The 18,404-nt window shown below is 31.5% G+C and overlaps 2 protein-coding genes across 4 annotated transcripts; one reads left to right on the top strand and one right to left on the bottom strand.

Annotated features, from left to right (window-relative positions):
• Positions 1-3,251: 3,251 nt before the first annotated feature.
• On the bottom strand, positions 3,252-18,035 carry LOC132704801 (epidermal growth factor receptor substrate 15-like 1). Of its 3 annotated transcripts, none has more exons than XM_060675060.1 (17): positions 17,898-18,035; positions 16,975-17,019; positions 16,001-16,234; positions 15,784-15,948; positions 15,385-15,495; positions 15,141-15,302; positions 14,495-14,679; positions 14,036-14,201; positions 9,755-9,907; positions 9,568-9,657; positions 9,119-9,316; positions 8,888-9,067; positions 7,935-8,007; positions 7,823-7,887; positions 7,430-7,534; positions 7,086-7,373; positions 3,252-5,235 (listed from the first exon to the last, which is right to left on the bottom strand). In XM_060675060.1, exons 1-17 carry the CDS (start codon positions 17,922-17,924, stop codon positions 4,753-4,755), a joined length of 2,730 nt encoding a protein of 909 aa, XP_060531043.1. In that variant the 5' UTR covers positions 17,925-18,035; the 3' UTR covers positions 3,252-4,752. The 3 variants fall into 3 exon arrangements, with proteins under 3 accessions (XP_060531043.1, XP_060531060.1, XP_060531051.1); XM_060675077.1 differs by having other exon boundaries at positions 5,127-5,265; XM_060675068.1 differs by lacking the exon at positions 3,252-5,235 and adding an exon at positions 5,272-6,135.
• Positions 10,094-13,415, top strand: LOC132708010 (Ig-like V-type domain-containing protein FAM187A). The gene is made up of 8 exons (XM_060680080.1): positions 10,094-10,206; positions 10,442-10,622; positions 10,703-10,964; positions 11,131-11,298; positions 12,086-12,232; positions 12,288-12,469; positions 12,956-13,111; positions 13,244-13,415. The coding sequence occupies exons 1-8, from the start codon at positions 10,143-10,145 to the stop codon at positions 13,413-13,415; spliced, it is 1,332 nt and encodes a 443-aa protein (XP_060536063.1). The 5' UTR covers positions 10,094-10,142.
• Positions 18,036-18,404: the final 369 nt, after the last annotated feature.

The raw sequence follows: 18,404 nt of genomic DNA, 5'->3' as shown, positions 1-18,404 counted from the left end.
TATTATATTGTGGAAAAAAATAAATTTTTTCGGAACATGACCTGAAAAAGAATTACTTCATTCGCAATAATCTTGAAATTCTAGTTTCATCTAAGATCTTGACCTCTCGCTTAATCTGTTATACCTACGTTTATACCTTTCTTGGTAAATGGTGCACGTTCGCTTACAAAGTGTCTCAAATAGAATTTTCAAATTTTTACTGATTGCGTATTTGTGAAAAAATATATATTATCACACGAAAGTTTTGTTCTAATTTTTTTTTAATCTCCAAATGTGATAAGAGGTTTATAGGTCTGAATTTCAGCAAAAAAAAACAGATATAACCCTGTTCAATACAAGTACGAAGAAATAATGAATCTATAACCATATCGCTGTTTCTGCCTTTTTGTTTTGTTGACTCTTAATTTTATTTGCCAAGTTAAAAGTTTATTTCAATTTAGAGAAACGCTATTCTCTTTCACTTGTAGCAGTAGCGTAGCTTATATACACATACAGGATGTCTGGAAATAACGTCAAAATATTTTGGATGATGAATTTAGAGATAAAAATAAGAAAAAAGAACATGATGCAATATTAACTAAACAAGCGACAATCATTTTGAACATGCATCATAAAGGTTTGAAATATAGTGTGTGTAAATAAACTCCGCTAAAAAAGCACAACATAATACATTTTTTTATACTCCCTTCGGTAAAATACTTAATTATACACCGACTTAGGGTGCAGAAAGTGTCATTTTACCAAGTCAGTTCCATTTCCCACAGATATCTGCCGCTTCGCGGTAATGCTGCACGGATTTGGGAGCACTCGGGTGTTTTTCGAGATATTACAGCACGGCTTAGATTTTGACGTTTCTCAATTGTGACGATCATGTCAGTGAATGTATTCGTGTTGTTTTGCGAAAATGTATTAAAAAACTAACGGTGGTAGAAAAAGTATAGTGTGCAACACGTTTGATAAACATTTTAAGTCACCCGTTTATTAATCACTCGCAAATGCCGTTTACTAAACTTGTTGCATAATATATTATTTTAAATGAAATAATAGGAAAACAATTTAATACCGTTGAAGATTAATGGTGTTGATTCGACTTCTTATTCTATATCAAAATCATCCAAATTTTCCCATTACTCAATAATAGCATATTCGACTTCTAAAAGATTCGTTGGAGCAACATTTCATATTTTTAACATCAGTAATACATGGTCCTAGACGTCGTCATGGGTTTCATATACGGACTTACAGCACGCGGAGTGAGTGTTTAATAAACGAGTGACTTAAAAAATTTACCGAACGTGTTGCATAATGTACTTTTTCTACGACCGTTAGTTTTTGGATGCATTGTCGCAAAACACGAATGCGTTCCCTGACATGACCATCAGAATTGACAAACGTCCAAAATTCAAAGCGTGGGAAGCGTGCTACATCGGGGGGAAAACCACAAATGCTATAATGTGCATTTATAAAAATCGCCCGAGGCACCGGGGACGAACACCCGAGAGAGAGGGGTTAAAATACAAGTTTCCACTATGTAGTGTACTTCCAAACAAAATGAAATTAACAGTTTACAAAATAAAGTAGAGGTTATTGGACATGATATAAAAAAACAACTTACGCTATTGTTTAAGCTAAAAAAATTGCAACTTCTATTAAGCGTATTACAATGAAGGTGTAGGTAGCACCTAAGGGATTTTTATTTGACAATTTAACCTTTGAAAGTAAGTAATGGGCGCTGTTCTTTTCCAAAATTTTAATGCAATTTCAATTTTTTCATACTTGTTATCCTGATAATTACTTAGGTAACTTTTACTTTTTGATTCTTGGGTATGCTAGATAACCAGCTACCTAGCATACCCAAGAAGAATTTTTTACATAACCCAAAGTGTTTTAATTGACAACCACATCCTCACAATAGTCGCAACTGAAGTATTTAAAAAAAATTTAAAAATCATCAATGACCGCAATGATTTATTTAAAATAAATGATGTAATGATGTAAACAAATCAATTATTCTCTATCGAGGAAAATTCTTTCTCCACGGAAACACTTTGTCGGTCTCCCTCCCGCGCCGACAGAGCTCCTAATGCCCCGGATATGATTTGGAGAAATGAACATTTGGACAAATACACATCGAGATCCCTCGCGAGACGCGACACACCGAGATTTTCCGAAAGGGGACCGAACGCCGTTCGATATTTTCGGCCATTTGAACATTCGACCATTTGTGGTACTCCCAAACCGAGCTGTTAGAGCGTTAGATCGGTGTGCATTAGGCATACAGACGGGAGTAGAAAAACTCGTTTATTAAACACTGGCTCCACTCGTGACATAAATGCCGTTTGGTGCATAATATACTGTTATTACAAAACTGTTGGCTGGTGAGTATTCTGCACTTACATCGCGCATTGGTTGATGTTGATCACTTGACGTTCAAACATGGCATTGTAAATTTTGTATAATAAACACGCTTTCGGCTTTTATGAAATGACGATTTGTTGACAGCTCCTCTACTGCACTTATACCTTATCTCAGAATATACAGGGTGTACGAAAAAATATTAAATACAAAAGTCATCTGGCTGAAACTAACCCTCATTTTATTATATTTTTGCATACTCAGTGATGCCTGGGTAAACACAACTTCCATTTTCTTTTTAATGGAACATCCTGTATATTATTATATTTTTTGATTTTACTCTAGTTTCCAAGAAAATTTCATATATAATGTTCCGCACCTATGCCTAATAGTTTTTGACATACTTAAGTTTTTATCTCAAATATGTCATTTGCAGGCCCTCAGAAAAATACCAATACCAATTTGGGTTTAATAGCTTGTCAGCATAGCATAGGTGAATAAGATAAAATTATGAAGTTTGGAGATTTACATAAAAAAAAATGATTTCTGGAATTTTTCTTAATTTAGTATTTAATCTTTGAACACGTTTTGAACACCCTGTATTATTAGTTATCAAAATATAAACATTCTATTAAAGTTCTTGTCGACGAGGTATTAAGCCCAAATTAAAAAAAAATCTTTTAGGAAAAATTGGTATTTTGGCAATTTTTCCTAGAAACTTGAGTAGAATTCAAAAATGTAATAATATACACGATGTTCCATTTAACAAAAATGAAGTTGTGTTTCCCATGCAACACTGAGTGCTCTGAATATGCACAAATATAATAAAATAAAACTTCGTGTCAAACCAGATTACTTTTGTATTTAAGAATTTTTGTACACTCTGTATATTATGAGTTATGCGTTATATTTGTCACCCCGTACGCCAATCATGAATAAATTAAAATTGTGTGTTTGAGCGTGGAAGTTTCACCACCTTTTTTTTTTCATTATCACTTCATAATCTTTATCCTGTACCTGTTAAATTTGTATAACTCTTTTTATGCGATTATGGGCTTCTACAATTATTACTGTAACATAAGATTAAGACGATCCTGCTGGACCGCCATACCATTTAATAAAGGGCTAATTTGCACTAATTTACCCTTAATTTGTTTTTTTCGCATTAAATGGTAATAATACTATCAGTAACAATAAATGTTTGTATTGCAGGTATTTAGATTGAGAAACAGGCAAAAACAAAAAAATATACAGCTAATACTACCACAATATTGTCGAATTGATTCTCTAAACCAGCAAAACTTCACTAAACACCAGTAACAACTACATATTTACAGAAATATCACTTTCCAAAAAGTAAAAAAAAAATAACACTTAAATAACATAATATCATCTCATATATTTGACACAAATTAGTATGTACAGGATACAGCTGAAAAAAATATTCTTGAAGAATCACATTTTTTAATTTTAATATATAAATACTGGAAAATAATCTCGATCACGAACGTAACAACTTTTTATATACAAAACATTTTTGCAAAATATTCAAATCAACAGAGAATACAAGAAAAGACCTCTTGAACTTGAAACTAAACTAAACTAGAAAATTCTGCTCTTTCATATCAGAATAAAGCGAAAATTAGGGATAGGACTGTTTAAAATAATTCACATAAAACATAACATAACAAATAAAACAATCATAATTTAACTAAAAAGTTAAACTCGGGCTTTGATTGTGGCAGAACTTGGCAATGATAAATTGTAAATAAAAAAATATTTTGTAGCAAAATATACAGATTAGTAACGTATTAACCAAAAAAAAAGTCAAGGCCATAAATAAATGTAACAAAAAATCATTTCAAGTGGTCATATAGTTTTTGGTAGAACAAGAACTTTAAACACTAAATTGGTCTGAGTTAAATTTCGATGATATTATAAATTATAATTCAAAAAGATTTAAGCTACAAAATTTGCTGACAATATGTTATATACGACATTGAAAATATTAACATGTTTAACTTCATCATTTTTTATGCGAAATATCTTACTTAACACAGGCCTGAGGTGAAATTTCGTTTTAACAAAGAAATGATTTCCATCAGTAACATTATTAACAATAGACGCATCGTTCTGGTAACATATTAAAATGATTTATTGATATGTTTCTAACTTCAAAGTCAGATAATTTACATAAAATTTAAAGAGACATTGTTTTAGAACAGTCAAATGTCGCGGCAGAATACACAAAAGCGATAGTTAGCGATTACGCAGATTTTAAGGGGTAATTTGGAAACAACGATGAACGATTTTTTAGTTAATTATATTAAAACGCAAAGGTGATGAAAATTGCTTCCTTCCAAACATACTGCATATTCCTATTGCCACTTTAAAAATCTACCGTTTCTTTACGTCAATCTTACTCAAACTAAGTGCCAATTCTAATTCAGCTTCTTCCTTTTGTCTTTGTTTCTGTCTTTCCTCTTCAGCCTTTAAACTTTCTTTTGCAGCCCAAGCGATTTGCTGATCTTCACTGAGAAGGTTCAAACCAAGAGGTGCTGATGCGCGACCACCTTCAGAGAAAAACACTTGCAAAGTACCTGGTGACTTAGGGAGTGGTACTGACTGTCTACCACCAAGGTGTACTGAATTAAACCTAACGTCTAACTTGGTTGCATCGTTCGTGAAACTATTAAATTCATTCAAAGAACTGGATTTCCCATTTTGTTTCTGATGTGCAGTTTCTTCATCATCAAAGGAAATATGGGATGGATCTTCGTACCTGTAGTCACGGAATGGATCATCTGTGAAATCCAGCCCCTTGCGTTGGACTTCCATAGAAGCAGCTTTACTGCTGGGCACTGAGTCATTTGAGGAAAACTGAAGAGGATATATTTAAGGTTATTAAGGCTGAAACATTAGTTTAAAAAAGTATTGTTAGTTTGATATCCTGGGCGCCAGCACCTGAAAATGGTGTTAATTTATAATAAATACTTGCTGCTAAAGGAACATCGTGCTGTGCCATGCCATGCGCTGGGAAAATAACCAATACAACGAACGCATTAAATTAAAAAAAAATCAATAGTTCTGTGGGCATTTCTTGAAATTTAAAAATCCAAGAATGCCAACAAATCTATCCAAAAAAAAATTAGTTAATAGTTATTTTGCAAGGAAATGATTATTAAATAAAAAAATCTTTAATATGATATAAAAACTAATTATCATAAGGTCAATGAAATCATCAAATGCTTAATTCTTAAAAGCAAAACAAAATTTTTTAAAAATGGTGTTCAAACAAGAGGATATCTGTGTCGGTTGTAAAAAAAAAACATTTTAATCGACCATAGAGCTACTAGATATATAGAGGCCTTGCATAAAGCAAGTCAAGCAAGAAACGTTCAATATATGTATGCTCGAGGCTTTTCAAAATGTCTTTCAACTTCAACAAGAAATAACGCCTTGCCTTAAAATGTGCCCAGACCCCAGTAAATTTTTGGTGAAAACACGAGTTAAGTGTGTTTAAAACGCAAATTGGCCAAAGTTTTAGTGAAATTTAGGGGCATCCGCGGAAGATCTTCTGTAGGAAAATGCCATGACGGCCTAAGGCGCAATTTACGTGATTTACCGCCTCTATATAACCCGCTAGCTATATGGAATCAATCGACATACCGTTAAGCTCGTCTTAGGGGAAGTAGGATACAAAACAGGATTTGGCAAAGTCAGGGATACAGGAATCTGCATGGGACATTGGAATTCTAATCGAAGGCTGCGATATAAACACTAAAAATAAAACACTAAGAAATTGAAAAACGCAGCGGAATATGAAGTTTTTTCAGCATGGAAATGCATAGATCTGCCCCAAATTTATATTATTTATATTTGTAAGTTTCATGTATAATTATAATTTATTTTATTTTTAATATTTTAAGAAAGCTAAAACTGATTAAATTGATTAAATCAAATTCAAAAAAGTTATTTTGCTAAGACTCTTCAACGTTTCCTTTGAGAAAATTTTCTTAAGTGCAAAGTTTTGGAGTGGTAAGTAGGAAAATGTTATTATCACTTAAATCTTTATTTAAATAGCGAAATAATTTGGAAATAAATAATAAACATGGTTTGTCCGGCAAAATCGAATGTTTGTAGGTCGTTGTCCGGCACCGAGAACTTATTGATTTATTATCGGCGGTTTGACAATGTTTTTAAATCACTTTTTTATTAGCAGTCCATAAATTCGATGAAAGTTTTCTACGTCCTGAATATGTAGTCGAACACACATCGAGGGCGTAGAACTGGAAAAAAGTTCTCTTCAATCCAAAAAAATATTCCCAAACAATGAACATTTGAAAGGGGCATCATGAACACAGTTTTTTTTTTATTGATATTATCGAAGCAATTTTACTACTAAAACTTGTTGGTAATATATTAACTTTCTATGCCAATTAAAATTGATTCTAAAGCGTCACATAATAAATTCGATTTGCAAAGCAAAAAATTTAGTACAGTACATACACAAACTGAAAACTTTAGATTTAATGTTTTAGCTGTTAAATTCTAATATCTTAGAAACTGCGAGCATATTTTGCACAGAGTATTTGGTTCTTGTAACTTAATTAACTGATTTTCCGCTAAAATGGTTTCATATTCCAACAACGACTTAAAAGAAAAACATGACTGTAATAAATAAACGCAATTCACTACTCTTTTGGACCCAAAAATAACTTCCTTCTTACCTTGGATTCAAAATTAGAGAAATCTGCAAATCCTCCGTTGCCACCTATATTGTCATTAAATGGATCGCCACCAAAAAGATCTGGTTGCTTTTTAACAGTTGGAGGCAGGGAAGGTCGGGGAGGTGCCGGTCTCGGTGGAGGTTGTTTACTTTTCTTTGGTGGCAAGGCGGGACTTGGACTAGACGGTCGTGGAGGCGGACCAGTGGAATGTGAGGACGCTGTCGATGTATCTCTTGTAGGTGCGTGAAGGACAGCAAATGGGTCACAACCAAATGCGTCCTTATTGTGCTGGAAATATAGACCAAGCATGTAATTCATACATGAATTACAGCAATACCAATTACCTCATTGACAACGGTAGACTTTTTATCCACACTGTCAAACGCAGTAAATGGATCGTTTTCGGATGGAGAAAAATTCGTTTCAAAATTACCTGATGCAAATTCGTCCTAAAAAGTAAAAACATTGTAGATAGTACCAGCATTTCCAGAAATTTGTTAAAATATATTTTCAAAAGTATTGCATGGTTTCACATTCCTTCGTTACATGACAGAAAAAATTAAAAACTATTAGGGCTAGTAGTACTTAATATCAAAATATTTTCTTTCAATGTATTATTTAAGCACATAAAATCTCTTCAACCTAAATAAACCAAACAAATTTTGTATGATCTTCAAACTTTTTTAAAAGGTATGAAATGCGCAGGGTTGTCAGGAAGTATGATTTAAGAAACTTACTGTGACTGCCGGTTGAAACGCGGTATTGAAAGCATCACTATGGGACGACTGTAGTTTAAACGGGTCTAAAAATAAACTGTTAAATAAAGTTGTGACACAAGAAAATGCCAACCATTTTTAGGTGTACCAAAACTATTGTTGGTAGGTCCATTCTGACAACTAAAAGGATCACTAGTAAAGCCATTCTGTAATAAAAGCTTGAAATTAACTCAGTTATTTAGATGTTTACCTATTTACTTGTCCAACCAAATGGTTAACCCATATAGCTACTAGAGATATAGAAGCCCTACCTATGCCGATAATATGGAACTAGAAAAAATTTTCATGTGTGAGATTTTAAATTTCGCTAGCGGCATTCAACAACCCACAGATCGTTAATAAGTATGGATGTGGCATTCTTAAGGCAATATTATTAAATCTTCATGCAAAAACGACTTAAGTGTGTGGAAATCGCTGTTTGAAAAGAAAATGGCGCATAGTGCACGTTACTGGATGAAATATAGAGGTAAGTGCGGAAAATCATTCCTTTCTCCATGAAAATATCAATGCCGCGCATCAATTTTTACCGTACTAGGGCCATTATATAATCCAATAGGTATATGGATTAACCAAAAAGAATAGCCAACAAATTTGTTGCGGGTCAAACTGAAGCGATTTATTTAGTTTCAATCACTATTATTTATATTACGCATTTAATCACTTTCTCTTACACCATTAAGAGCGTAATTAACAGACTAACATATATTAAACAACATTTGTAGACTACTGCTTTGTCAATTAATTTTTTTGAACTACTAACTAACCCAAATTAGAAAGGGATTTCCAATGCCTAACAGAAATTATTAAAACGTAATAACAAGGTAAAAGGTAAGAATTATCTAATAGATAATGAAATTTCATAAATTTCATAAAATGTAGCAAAGTCGATAAAAACAGAATTTTTTCGATACAGGGTGTTTCCTGTATAAAGTGTATATGTTGAATGATTGTTCTTATCAATCAGACAGAACCTGTATAATTTGTTGCTTCCATGGAAAAAATAACTTGACTAAAAATTTTGATTACCTGTTTCTCAGTTTTTATTCCAAAATTGCTGTGTTCAGCTTCTTTGAAATCTGGTTTAATTCGTAAAACAGTGTCTGGTACATGATCAGCATTATTGTTATTAACTGCAACATCACACAATGTAATTGCATCATTAATTTGTCTGGTCTGTTCTTGTAGTTGAGTTATCAGTGCCTTTGCCTAAAAATTAGCTCATTACACATTGAAATTAAATTAAAATTTCAGACGAACTTGGCTAATGTAAAGTTGAGTTTCTTGTAATTTTGTAGTCATTGATTCCAATTTTTGCAAACTATCATTTTTCTGTTGTTCCAAGTGTTGTTCTTCTAATTTGAGCCCTTCTAATTGTTCTTTTTTAGTCTTTAATTCAGTTTCCTGACTCTCAACTAATTTTGATTGCTCTAGAGCCTGAGTCCGTAGTTTATCAACCTAAAAAAAATTGTCTGCTCATCCCCATAATAATCACTAATTTAATAAAAAAAAAATAAAATAAAAAAATTAAAACTAAGGATTAACTGCACAGAGGTAATTGCAAAATGATTAGAACAAAAAGTGGTAAAAAGAAGTCTATGATTATATAAATAATATATTTATTTTTAACAATACACTTCAATTATTAAAAATGAAAGGAGATACTTTCATAATATCAATAATAAACTTTATAATGATGTTGGGCTTACCTGAGTCTTTAGGTCATTCAGTCTTTTTTGCGCTTCTCCTTTCTGGTTCTCTAACTGTTTTAACGTCGTTGCCAAAGTATTATACTCACTCTAAAAAATATATGTTTTTAAAATACTGAAAAAATCACTAATGATTATTAAACAATATGAAACTGTACTAAAGTTAAATATATTTCCAGAGACTAACCTGCAAATTGCTAATTTCAACAGACTTAATTTTAATCTCCGCTTCTTTCTGTGCAATATCTGTTTCGAGGGAGAGCTTCTCTTTATAGAGCTCTTTTATATCTTTGCTTATCATATCTAATTCTGGATTTGAGTATCTCGTGTTATTGTTTTCCTGGAATAAAATATTCAGTAAGTTTTGACATTGTCAGAAATATTGCAGTCTGTAGAACCAATTTTACTCATAATATAAAATAAATCGACATTTCCTTACAATATAAAAATGTCTGCATGACACTTCTCCACAACATTCGATTGTTACTATCAAATTTGACAAAACATTCATGTTTCCCTTGAAAATAATTGTTTTGGTAGTGGTAATTATATACTACATCCAAGGTTTAGACTGTATGGGTTCAATTGAAAAAGTGAAAGAAATCGCAAAAACTATGTACCAAAAGAAATTCGGAAAAGGTTGGAACAAAGATATAATAAAAATAAATAAGAAATAATTTTGAAAAAAAAAAGTTAATTTGTTCATTTAATTTGAAGATTTTTGGTTTCATTGTTTTATTTGAAGAAACACGGAACCCTTTAATAAGTACTCAACTTATTTTAACGAAAATTTAAACATAATAACATAAAAATTATTCAGCATTTAAAACCAAAATTTCTAAATTCAGAATCCATTAGAAAGAACCAATTTTAGGCACAACAATTAATTATTGGGGTTATCAACAAAGTGAATATCCAGGAACATCCACAAAATATAAAAACGAAAATCACAATAAATGGAATGACTATTATAAATGTCTTCACATTCAGGAATCTGAACTCCAAATGAGTGCAACCCCAAAAGCTCTTGTAGGCTTTACAGGAAAACTGGTAACGTAAGTCTTTTATGTGTATTAAGTCAAATATTTAACTGAGGATAACAATAAATATCAATATAACTAATTAATAACTGTAGTCTAGAGTGCAAAATATGTTTAAGTCCACTGCAAACTCGACAAATTGATTCAATAATTTGGGAATGGGCAGCAGTTAATGAACAAAATTTCCAACCTCTGGAATTTACTGAATATATTATATTAAATCCAGAGGACAAAAGCCTACACATTTATAACCTCAAGGAAGAAAATACTGGGCAATACATTTGCCGTTTGGGAAAATCATCCACGGCTCCATATTTTCTCACTGTAATAGAGACTTCAGATGAAAATATGTTTGAGGTAATTTTCATTGGAGAAGGGATAAAAAGTCAAAATATTTGCGTCGGTTTTGGTTAGTCAAAATCCATATAATTTGTTAAGTGATCAATCATTTTGTAAATTTATTTATCCACATTAAGCCCAAAGATATCAGGACTTTTAATTTATGAAATACACATTATAACAGGTTCATCTTCCGAGAGCTCCCTTAGGACCGTACCCAAGGGAACCACAAAACATTCCAAAATACAATTTAGTATTGGATACTGTGTGGGGAGAATGGTCAACATGCAGTAAGTGCGGAAAAATTGGTAAAATGTATAAGTTGGGTTATTGTACTATAATTTATACGAAGGTAAGTCAAACAATGTTGCTATAGTCATAGCCGTAGTTCCCCCAGAGGCCACAAGTATCACTATCGTTTTCTCGGCAGTACAGGAAATTTCATATTTGCTTTATAAAATGTTTCAAAAAAAAAAAAGAAAGAAAGTTTCAAATACAAATTATCATTTTCTTTTATTTCAGGATAACAACATGTTTTTTTGGAAGTAATCGCAATATTTATTAACTAAATAAAAATGAACACTATCCATATTTTGTTTGCAATTTTTAGCAGTTTTCCGATAATCGTTAGAAAACAACTTTGTCCAAAATATAAAATCATTCAAATTGAAAATCCAGACCTATTGAAACTGAAACCTAAATAACAAACAGTAAAAAAGTTCATATAAACATAGGAACGCAAAGGGTAAAAAAAATGTTCATAAAAAATACGTTTTGTCAATTTTCATGATTTTTATTTTTTGCTCGAAACCGAAGCGAGATACGAAAACAGATCATGTGTCAAAAAAGTTGTCGTTTTAGTGGTGTATTCAAACTAAATAAAAAAAATGCAAAAAAGTCACAGGACGGCACTGGAATTCCACCATTTTTATTTTGTTAGCCAAATCACCCCCTTATCATTATCAATGACGTTGCCAAATTTCAACAATATCGGGCAAAAAATATTTAGCATATTGAAAAAACGTGTATTTTTTTATTCTTAACACCCCGTGTATCATGAAAACTAAGCATTTCCGGACGTCCGTTTGTACGAACGCTGGCCCATATTTTTTGAAATATCCAGTATAAATATTTTGTAGGGTAGTAATGCATCCAACGAAGATATCAAAATATTTCAGACTTTTAAATTTGGTATACCATGCGACTCTCATATAGTGGGTTTGGGTTTGAAGAATATTATTAAAAGTGTAAATAGAAAAAACGAAATAATGATTGCCTTCTGCAAAGTATAAAAATATTTACAACAAATTATAGACTGTAGTATACAATTTAAATTCACAGACTAAATGTCCAGAAGCCAAAGTGTTTCAAGTTAAGAACAAACGTGGTGAAGTTATTGAAACAGCTAACAATTCCGAAGGAATATACTCACTGGCTCAAGGCCTTCCCCCCATAGAACCTCCTATAGAACGTCGTTTACAATACGGAATTAAAGGCAAAAATGTGATACTGGAATGCCCAGGGTAAATAAAGTATACATAGGTATACAGGGTGTTTCCTAATATCTAATTTTTGTTTTAAAGATGGTTTTAAGATCGAAAACAACCAGATGGTTTTGCAGGGCGCATACTATAGTTTTGGCATTAAAGCTAAAATGTTAATTTTAAACTTGTGGATTTAAATTAAAAGCAAACAGTCTTGCAACTCTTATGAATGAAATAACATTAGTTTTGTGTTATGTATGTTTTTTTATGTAATCAACATATGAAATCTGAGACTCGAATATTTAATGATAAATGGAATATTTAATATATAGTTTTTAACACGCGTTCAATTCTTATAACATACAAGGCTCTCCATTAAAGATTGAATAAGTTCATGTTTTTATCTACGACTGATTCCGACGAGAGCCTTTGGGGTCTAAAACTTGGTTTTTACAGCTTTTTTTCTATTTCTTATAATGAAAGAGTACACGTTGTCTAAATATACAATGGGACCCTGTATTTTAGAAATATACATGGTGAGGCTTCCATCCTATGGCAAATTGGGGATAAAAAGCTTATACCCGAAAAATTATCTGAAGAATCAGGTGGAAGGATCTATATAAGTGTAACAGATAAAGTTCATATCAGCAGGGCAAAAATTGCAGACTCTAATATATACAGGTAAAACAAAATTCTGGTTTAACAGTAACTTTACAATTGCATTTTTTTTAAATAAAATATAGTAAAAATGGTAGTGTTCTTTGACCCATTTCATATTTTTTATTTTTTTGTTCTAATTGGATGTACTTACAGCTGCTGGCAGCTAAATGAATTGAGAGGTGCAATAAGACTGGTTATTGAGAAAAAAATCCAATTAAACTTCAAACATACTGTCATGCTATTAGGAATTATACTTATCCTTGGAACCCTTCTTAAAGTGTTTATAAGGATGATTGCTACAATCCCACATACCAGAAACTTGTAAGATACTGAGTAAATATTGTCTCTATAAATAACATAAAAAATAAAATGTAGTTGAACTATTGACATTTGCATACATTATTATTTTTTGAATTAAAGTTCAAAATCAAAGAGCCTTTAGGGTTTAAATTAAAAATTACAATTTGGTCATTTTTTCGAGATACACAAGCTAAAGTTAGATAAAACTTTGAAAAAAGCCGTGAAACACCTTTCCAAGTGGTGAAGCACTTTCTCGCAACATGGTCGTTTGCTATCAATTATTACAAGGCGATGCAAATGCCATTTAAATTAAAGGGCAACTGTCGTTTTAGCGCCGTATTAATTTTATTCTTTTAAAAGCATTTAACAAATAATAGTTCGAATAGTTTAATAAAAAAACGTTTAGAAATGAAAGAATTAAAAAGAAATAATTTAATGATTATTACAAACTAATAAACTGGCACGACATAGGAATTTCATTGTACCACCACTATTTTATCGAATCATAGTGGGAAGTGGTATCAAAGAAATAATCAAATTACTTTACAACAAAATGAATTCACTGTTTAAAAAAAAAGAAATACTTTGTATACTGATTTCAATCAACTTATCTTTTGAAGGTAACAAACAACAAATATCTCTTACCAAAACACCATCAGTTGATTTTATTGATCTGAAACTAGGAGGTACCATTTCTGGTGTCAATGAAGGTGGAGGATCCATTCCTTTGAGAGATCGTGCTACAAACCACATTGCCAAAGCAAACTGCTCATTATTTAATTTTCCTGTTTCTTTTATATCACACAATGACCTATAAAAAAAGAATAATAAACCTTTTTTAGACTTTTAGACTATTTAATTCAACTTTTCAATAATTTTTAGTATTTTGGTGTTCTAATATTCAATATGTGGTGAGTAGATTGGTGGTTTGTATTTAGTATAAAAATATAGTGATCACTCTTGAAACTTATATTTTTAACCAAGACAAAAACTTACTGTGAGAGAAAGAAAAAAAAACCTTACTAAGAATGGATTGCAAAAGTGTAATTTTTGAAAACCTGTGACTGGTTACTGAATTCACCCAACTCAAAAAATCAGTCTTACCAAATATGGGCTAAAACTTGCTGTGGCACACCACTTCTTAAGAAAACATCTTTAATTTCACCACCAGAAACAAAACCATCTTTGTCAACATCACTTTTAAGAAAAAGTGCATCTGATTTTGTTTTCTCTTCTGGAGTTACCACCCAGCCAACTGTGGGCGCCACTGACTGAATGGGTTTTGTTACCTTCAAAATAAAAAATGTACCATATTAACCTAGTTTTCAAAGAAACTTCAACGGCTACCATAATACTATTTACAAATCTTCTGGATTGAAACTGAAACTGCTTCAGTTAAGTCAACAACCGAAGCAGAAACAATCCAGGAAATTTGTAAATAGTATATTAGCCAAATACAAAAGTTATGCAATCATCAATATTATAATATTTATAATTACAGTGATAAGACATTAGAATAAATCACTTATTTTAAAAACAGGTCAAGTAGTTTCCCATATGTTTCTGATTAATTAGTCATTTCATCTATAAAATTGTTTTTCATACAAAAGACACTGTGATTAAATTCAGAGGCTACTTTCCGGGCTGATTTTACACCCCAAAGGTCAAAGAATTGTCTGTTTGCTTTATGAATTTTTTCTTTGTGTGGTGATATTTTCGTGAGGTTCAGACTAAATCCGCAAAAACCTACTGCTTGGCTTGTTGGAGGTGGAGGAACTTCAGGTCTCAGATTAGCCATATCTTGCCTAGTAAGTGGAGTAACATCACTATCCTTCAAAGGCTGCATCAGCTCAGGTGGGAGGGTGTTCGGGATTGCATACTTTTCAAGAGCTTTATATACTAAATGCATAGCCTAAAAAACAACTTAAATAAAGGTGGGAGTCGGAATGAAAAAAATAGCCCATTCCACATAACTGCAGAAGGCCAAAACTTACAACTACAAATTCATGTCTATTTAACATCCCATCTTTGTCTTGGTCAGCTAAATCCCATATTTTACCCAGGGTATCAAATGGTAACTTGGAATCCATTAGAACATTTTTAACCTAAAAGGTAAATTCAGAAAATGTAAACTAACTTATTTTTTAATGGCATATAGGCAATCGATTACAGGCAATACATGTGCAATGTTTTGGTCAACTTGGTCAGATTTTCCAAGGAAAATAGATATTTTTATAAACATATAAAAAAATTTCATTCGTAAACAAGTTTGATTTTCAAAATAAAATAAATAAAAATTTGTTACCATTTTTTTAATCAAATACAGCCAATATAACACAGAATCCAATACAGATTATCGATCACCAAGTAGTTAATGTGTTTCCAATACAAACCTTATTGCCAGGAATCAAACCATCAAGTGGTTGAAGAGAATCAAAAAGTTTGTCATAATTTTCCCTTTCACTGGGCTTAATTGTCCAGTCCACAGCTGATGGGGGCAGTGAAGTTATTAATTGTGATGGCTGGGAAAGTTTTGTCTTTGGAATTGGAACGTCCCCCTAACAAAAACAAAACAATCAATCCATATTTCAGTTATAACAATGTGATTACCATTTTTGGTGGAGGCACATCTTCATTCAAACTGCTTAAATTCAAATCTTTCCCATTTTGAACTAGAGCAACTAGTTTCAGAGCAACAAACATACCAGACTTATCTAAAGAACCTCTTCCACCTGGGTCTGACAGGTCCCATATTCTTGAAAGAATCACATCACTGAGACCTGATCTTTTAAGGAATCTGGCAGCTTCCAACCCTCCTACTGTTCCATACCCATTAGGGTCAACCTGCATTATGTATACAGCATAGTTAAAGTTGCGAATATCATCAATCACTACAGACATTTGTATTTCTTAATTCCTTAAACTTGAAAGTTTATTTTGGTTTATATACATAAATATAAAAGAAAAAGGTGTTAATGGAGTGTTTCTCGTTTACAGATCTTTATCAGTGACCCTTAATCAAGTAAAGGAGTTTGGACAGATCAAAAAGGAAAGAATAAATATAAATGTACATTAATTCTAAGAAATAGTTAATATATAGATTAGGAAGATATAGCAGAACCTAATGAACTTAATGACAGATTTCTTACAATATTCAATGGGTTGTCTTAGTAATCTGCAGAATTTAACCGCCTATATTCTTTGTAAGCATTCAAAAAAGAAAACAAGAACACAAACCCAAATTGTGATATATTGGAAACTTTAATTGAATCTTTATGCTATATCTAAAATCACAGAAAACAAAACCTCGAAATTGATAGAATAATAAGTTTTTCAATAACAGTATTTAAAAATTTCCTATGTAATTATTTTTCCAAAATTTTTTTTTAGATCTGGTCCAGTCCATTAGATATTGTGGTTACGAATAAATCACATGCGAAGTATTCTAAAATAGTCCACTTATATTTTACGATAACAATTATTGATGAATGAAATTCTTTTTGCTTGAAATAAAAATTGTTCTCTAGATATTAAGTTAAATGAAAATTAGCTAGTTTACACTACATAAATGATTTTCAACTTACCACACTATAATAAGCTTCATAAATGTTAATGTTAGTCCCCGCAACCTGAAATTTGAAATACAAAGTCAGCATGCACAAAAAAAAATTAATTTCTCTATTTTATTCCTTCTTTTCCTTTAAAAAAAAAAGATTAAGTTGCTACTTTAATATGAATTTTATTTATTATTTTATTATTTGAAAATCATCATCTATCATCATCATTATCTGGGATTTGTCAATGTTAAAAAATGTTATTCCAAATACGAAGTTTCTAAAAATTGTAATAAATAATTAATAATTAGCAATTTTCACTTGTGTAATAGCACACCCAGATTAATCATATATTTATTATAAAACTCCAAATTTATAATTGTGTTGTATGATTATTATATGCTAAACAAATTACAGAGAGATGGTTGAATGTTCAGATTATACTTATTGGAGTAATAAAGAATCTTAACTAAAGTCTCTCAAGGTTTCATTAATAAAACTGTTTTAATACTATAAACCGCTATAGCAATATCAAAAAATTATTTAACGAGGGACCATATTTCTTCCACAACACAAATTCGGGCAAAAGATTAAAAGCTGAAAATTAATTTAGTAAATTTATTGCGGATCGATTAACGGTATTGCATGAAAATCGAATTAGAAATTCAATGTAGGCATTAAAATACTATATATGAAAAGTGTAATTCCAAGAAGACAATTATAGAGAATTAGTTTTTAACATAAATACCATAAAAATGATAATACCCGGCTAAATATTATCGAATTAATTTCGTTAGAATTGTTTATATTTACAATATCTATTGGAATTTTTAAACGCCCACTGTGTAGGGACCATAAACCAAACATAAACTTGTCAATACTACTCTGTAATGATCACATCGAACATTCAAGATTTAACCTAACTAATTAACTGATATTAATTAGAAACTTGCCTGAGTTGGAGAAGGCAAAGAAGCCATTTTCACTGAAACTTTTCTTTTAAATAACGAAGATCTGCTCTACCTTTTCCATTACTTCTGTCGTTGCGTACTAGACAAGAAAATTAGGCAAACACCCAAACACTAAAGCAATCGATACTAAGGCGCAGATTACAGAACATACCGAAATAAGGCATTAGAAAATAAAACGTAAGCAGTAACTAAGCTCTCATGGTTTACCGTTCTTGGGTAAAAATTGGAACCTCACTTAAAATAAATGATAATGGAAATTCAGTCAAATTCAGCTATTCATTTTCTGCTAACCATTCAAATTTGGTTTTTGGAAACCTGCATCAGGGACGTTAAGATTGTTTTCGTTCGAAGTACGTCATTATTGTGTGTTAAACAGACGGGTAAACAAACGATTTTTGTTATTTGTCAGAAAATGTTGTCTTATCCCTATAAGGGGTATCCAATTCCACAGTGAAACGTCGTATAATCCAAGAAAAACAAGAAGTTAGA

This window comes from Cylas formicarius, unplaced genomic scaffold, assembly GCF_029955315.1.
Source record: "Cylas formicarius isolate icCylForm1 unplaced genomic scaffold, icCylForm1.1 PGA_scaffold_10__41_contigs__length_53128322, whole genome shotgun sequence".
Taxonomy (NCBI): domain Eukaryota; kingdom Metazoa; phylum Arthropoda; class Insecta; order Coleoptera; family Brentidae; genus Cylas; species Cylas formicarius.
Note: the sequence above shows the minus strand (reverse complement) of the source record. Positions and strands in the feature narration are given on the sequence as shown.

Bases quoted from the DNA above. Each gene is read 5' to 3' on its own strand.
- LOC132708010 (XM_060680080.1), top strand. From the start codon at position 10,143: ATGGGTTCAATTGAAAAAGTGAAAGAAATCGCAAAAACTATGTACCAA. The intron at 10,623-10,702 runs GTAAGTCTTTTA...TAATAACTGTAG, and splicing joins TTTACAGGAAAACTGGTAAC to TCTAGAGTGCAAAATATGTT. The intron at 12,470-12,955 runs GTAAATAAAGTA...CCTGTATTTTAG, and splicing joins GTGATACTGGAATGCCCAGG to AAATATACATGGTGAGGCTT.
- LOC132704801 (XM_060675060.1), bottom strand. From the start codon at position 17,924: ATGGCTTCTTTGCCTTCTCCAACTCAG. The intron at 16,235-16,974 runs GTAAGTTGAAAA...TACATAATGCAG, and splicing joins ATGAAGCTTATTATAGTGTG to GTTGACCCTAATGGGTATGG. The intron at 14,202-14,494 runs GTAAGACTGATT...CTTTTTTTATAG, and splicing joins CAAGTTTTAGCCCATATTTG to GTCATTGTGTGATATAAAAG.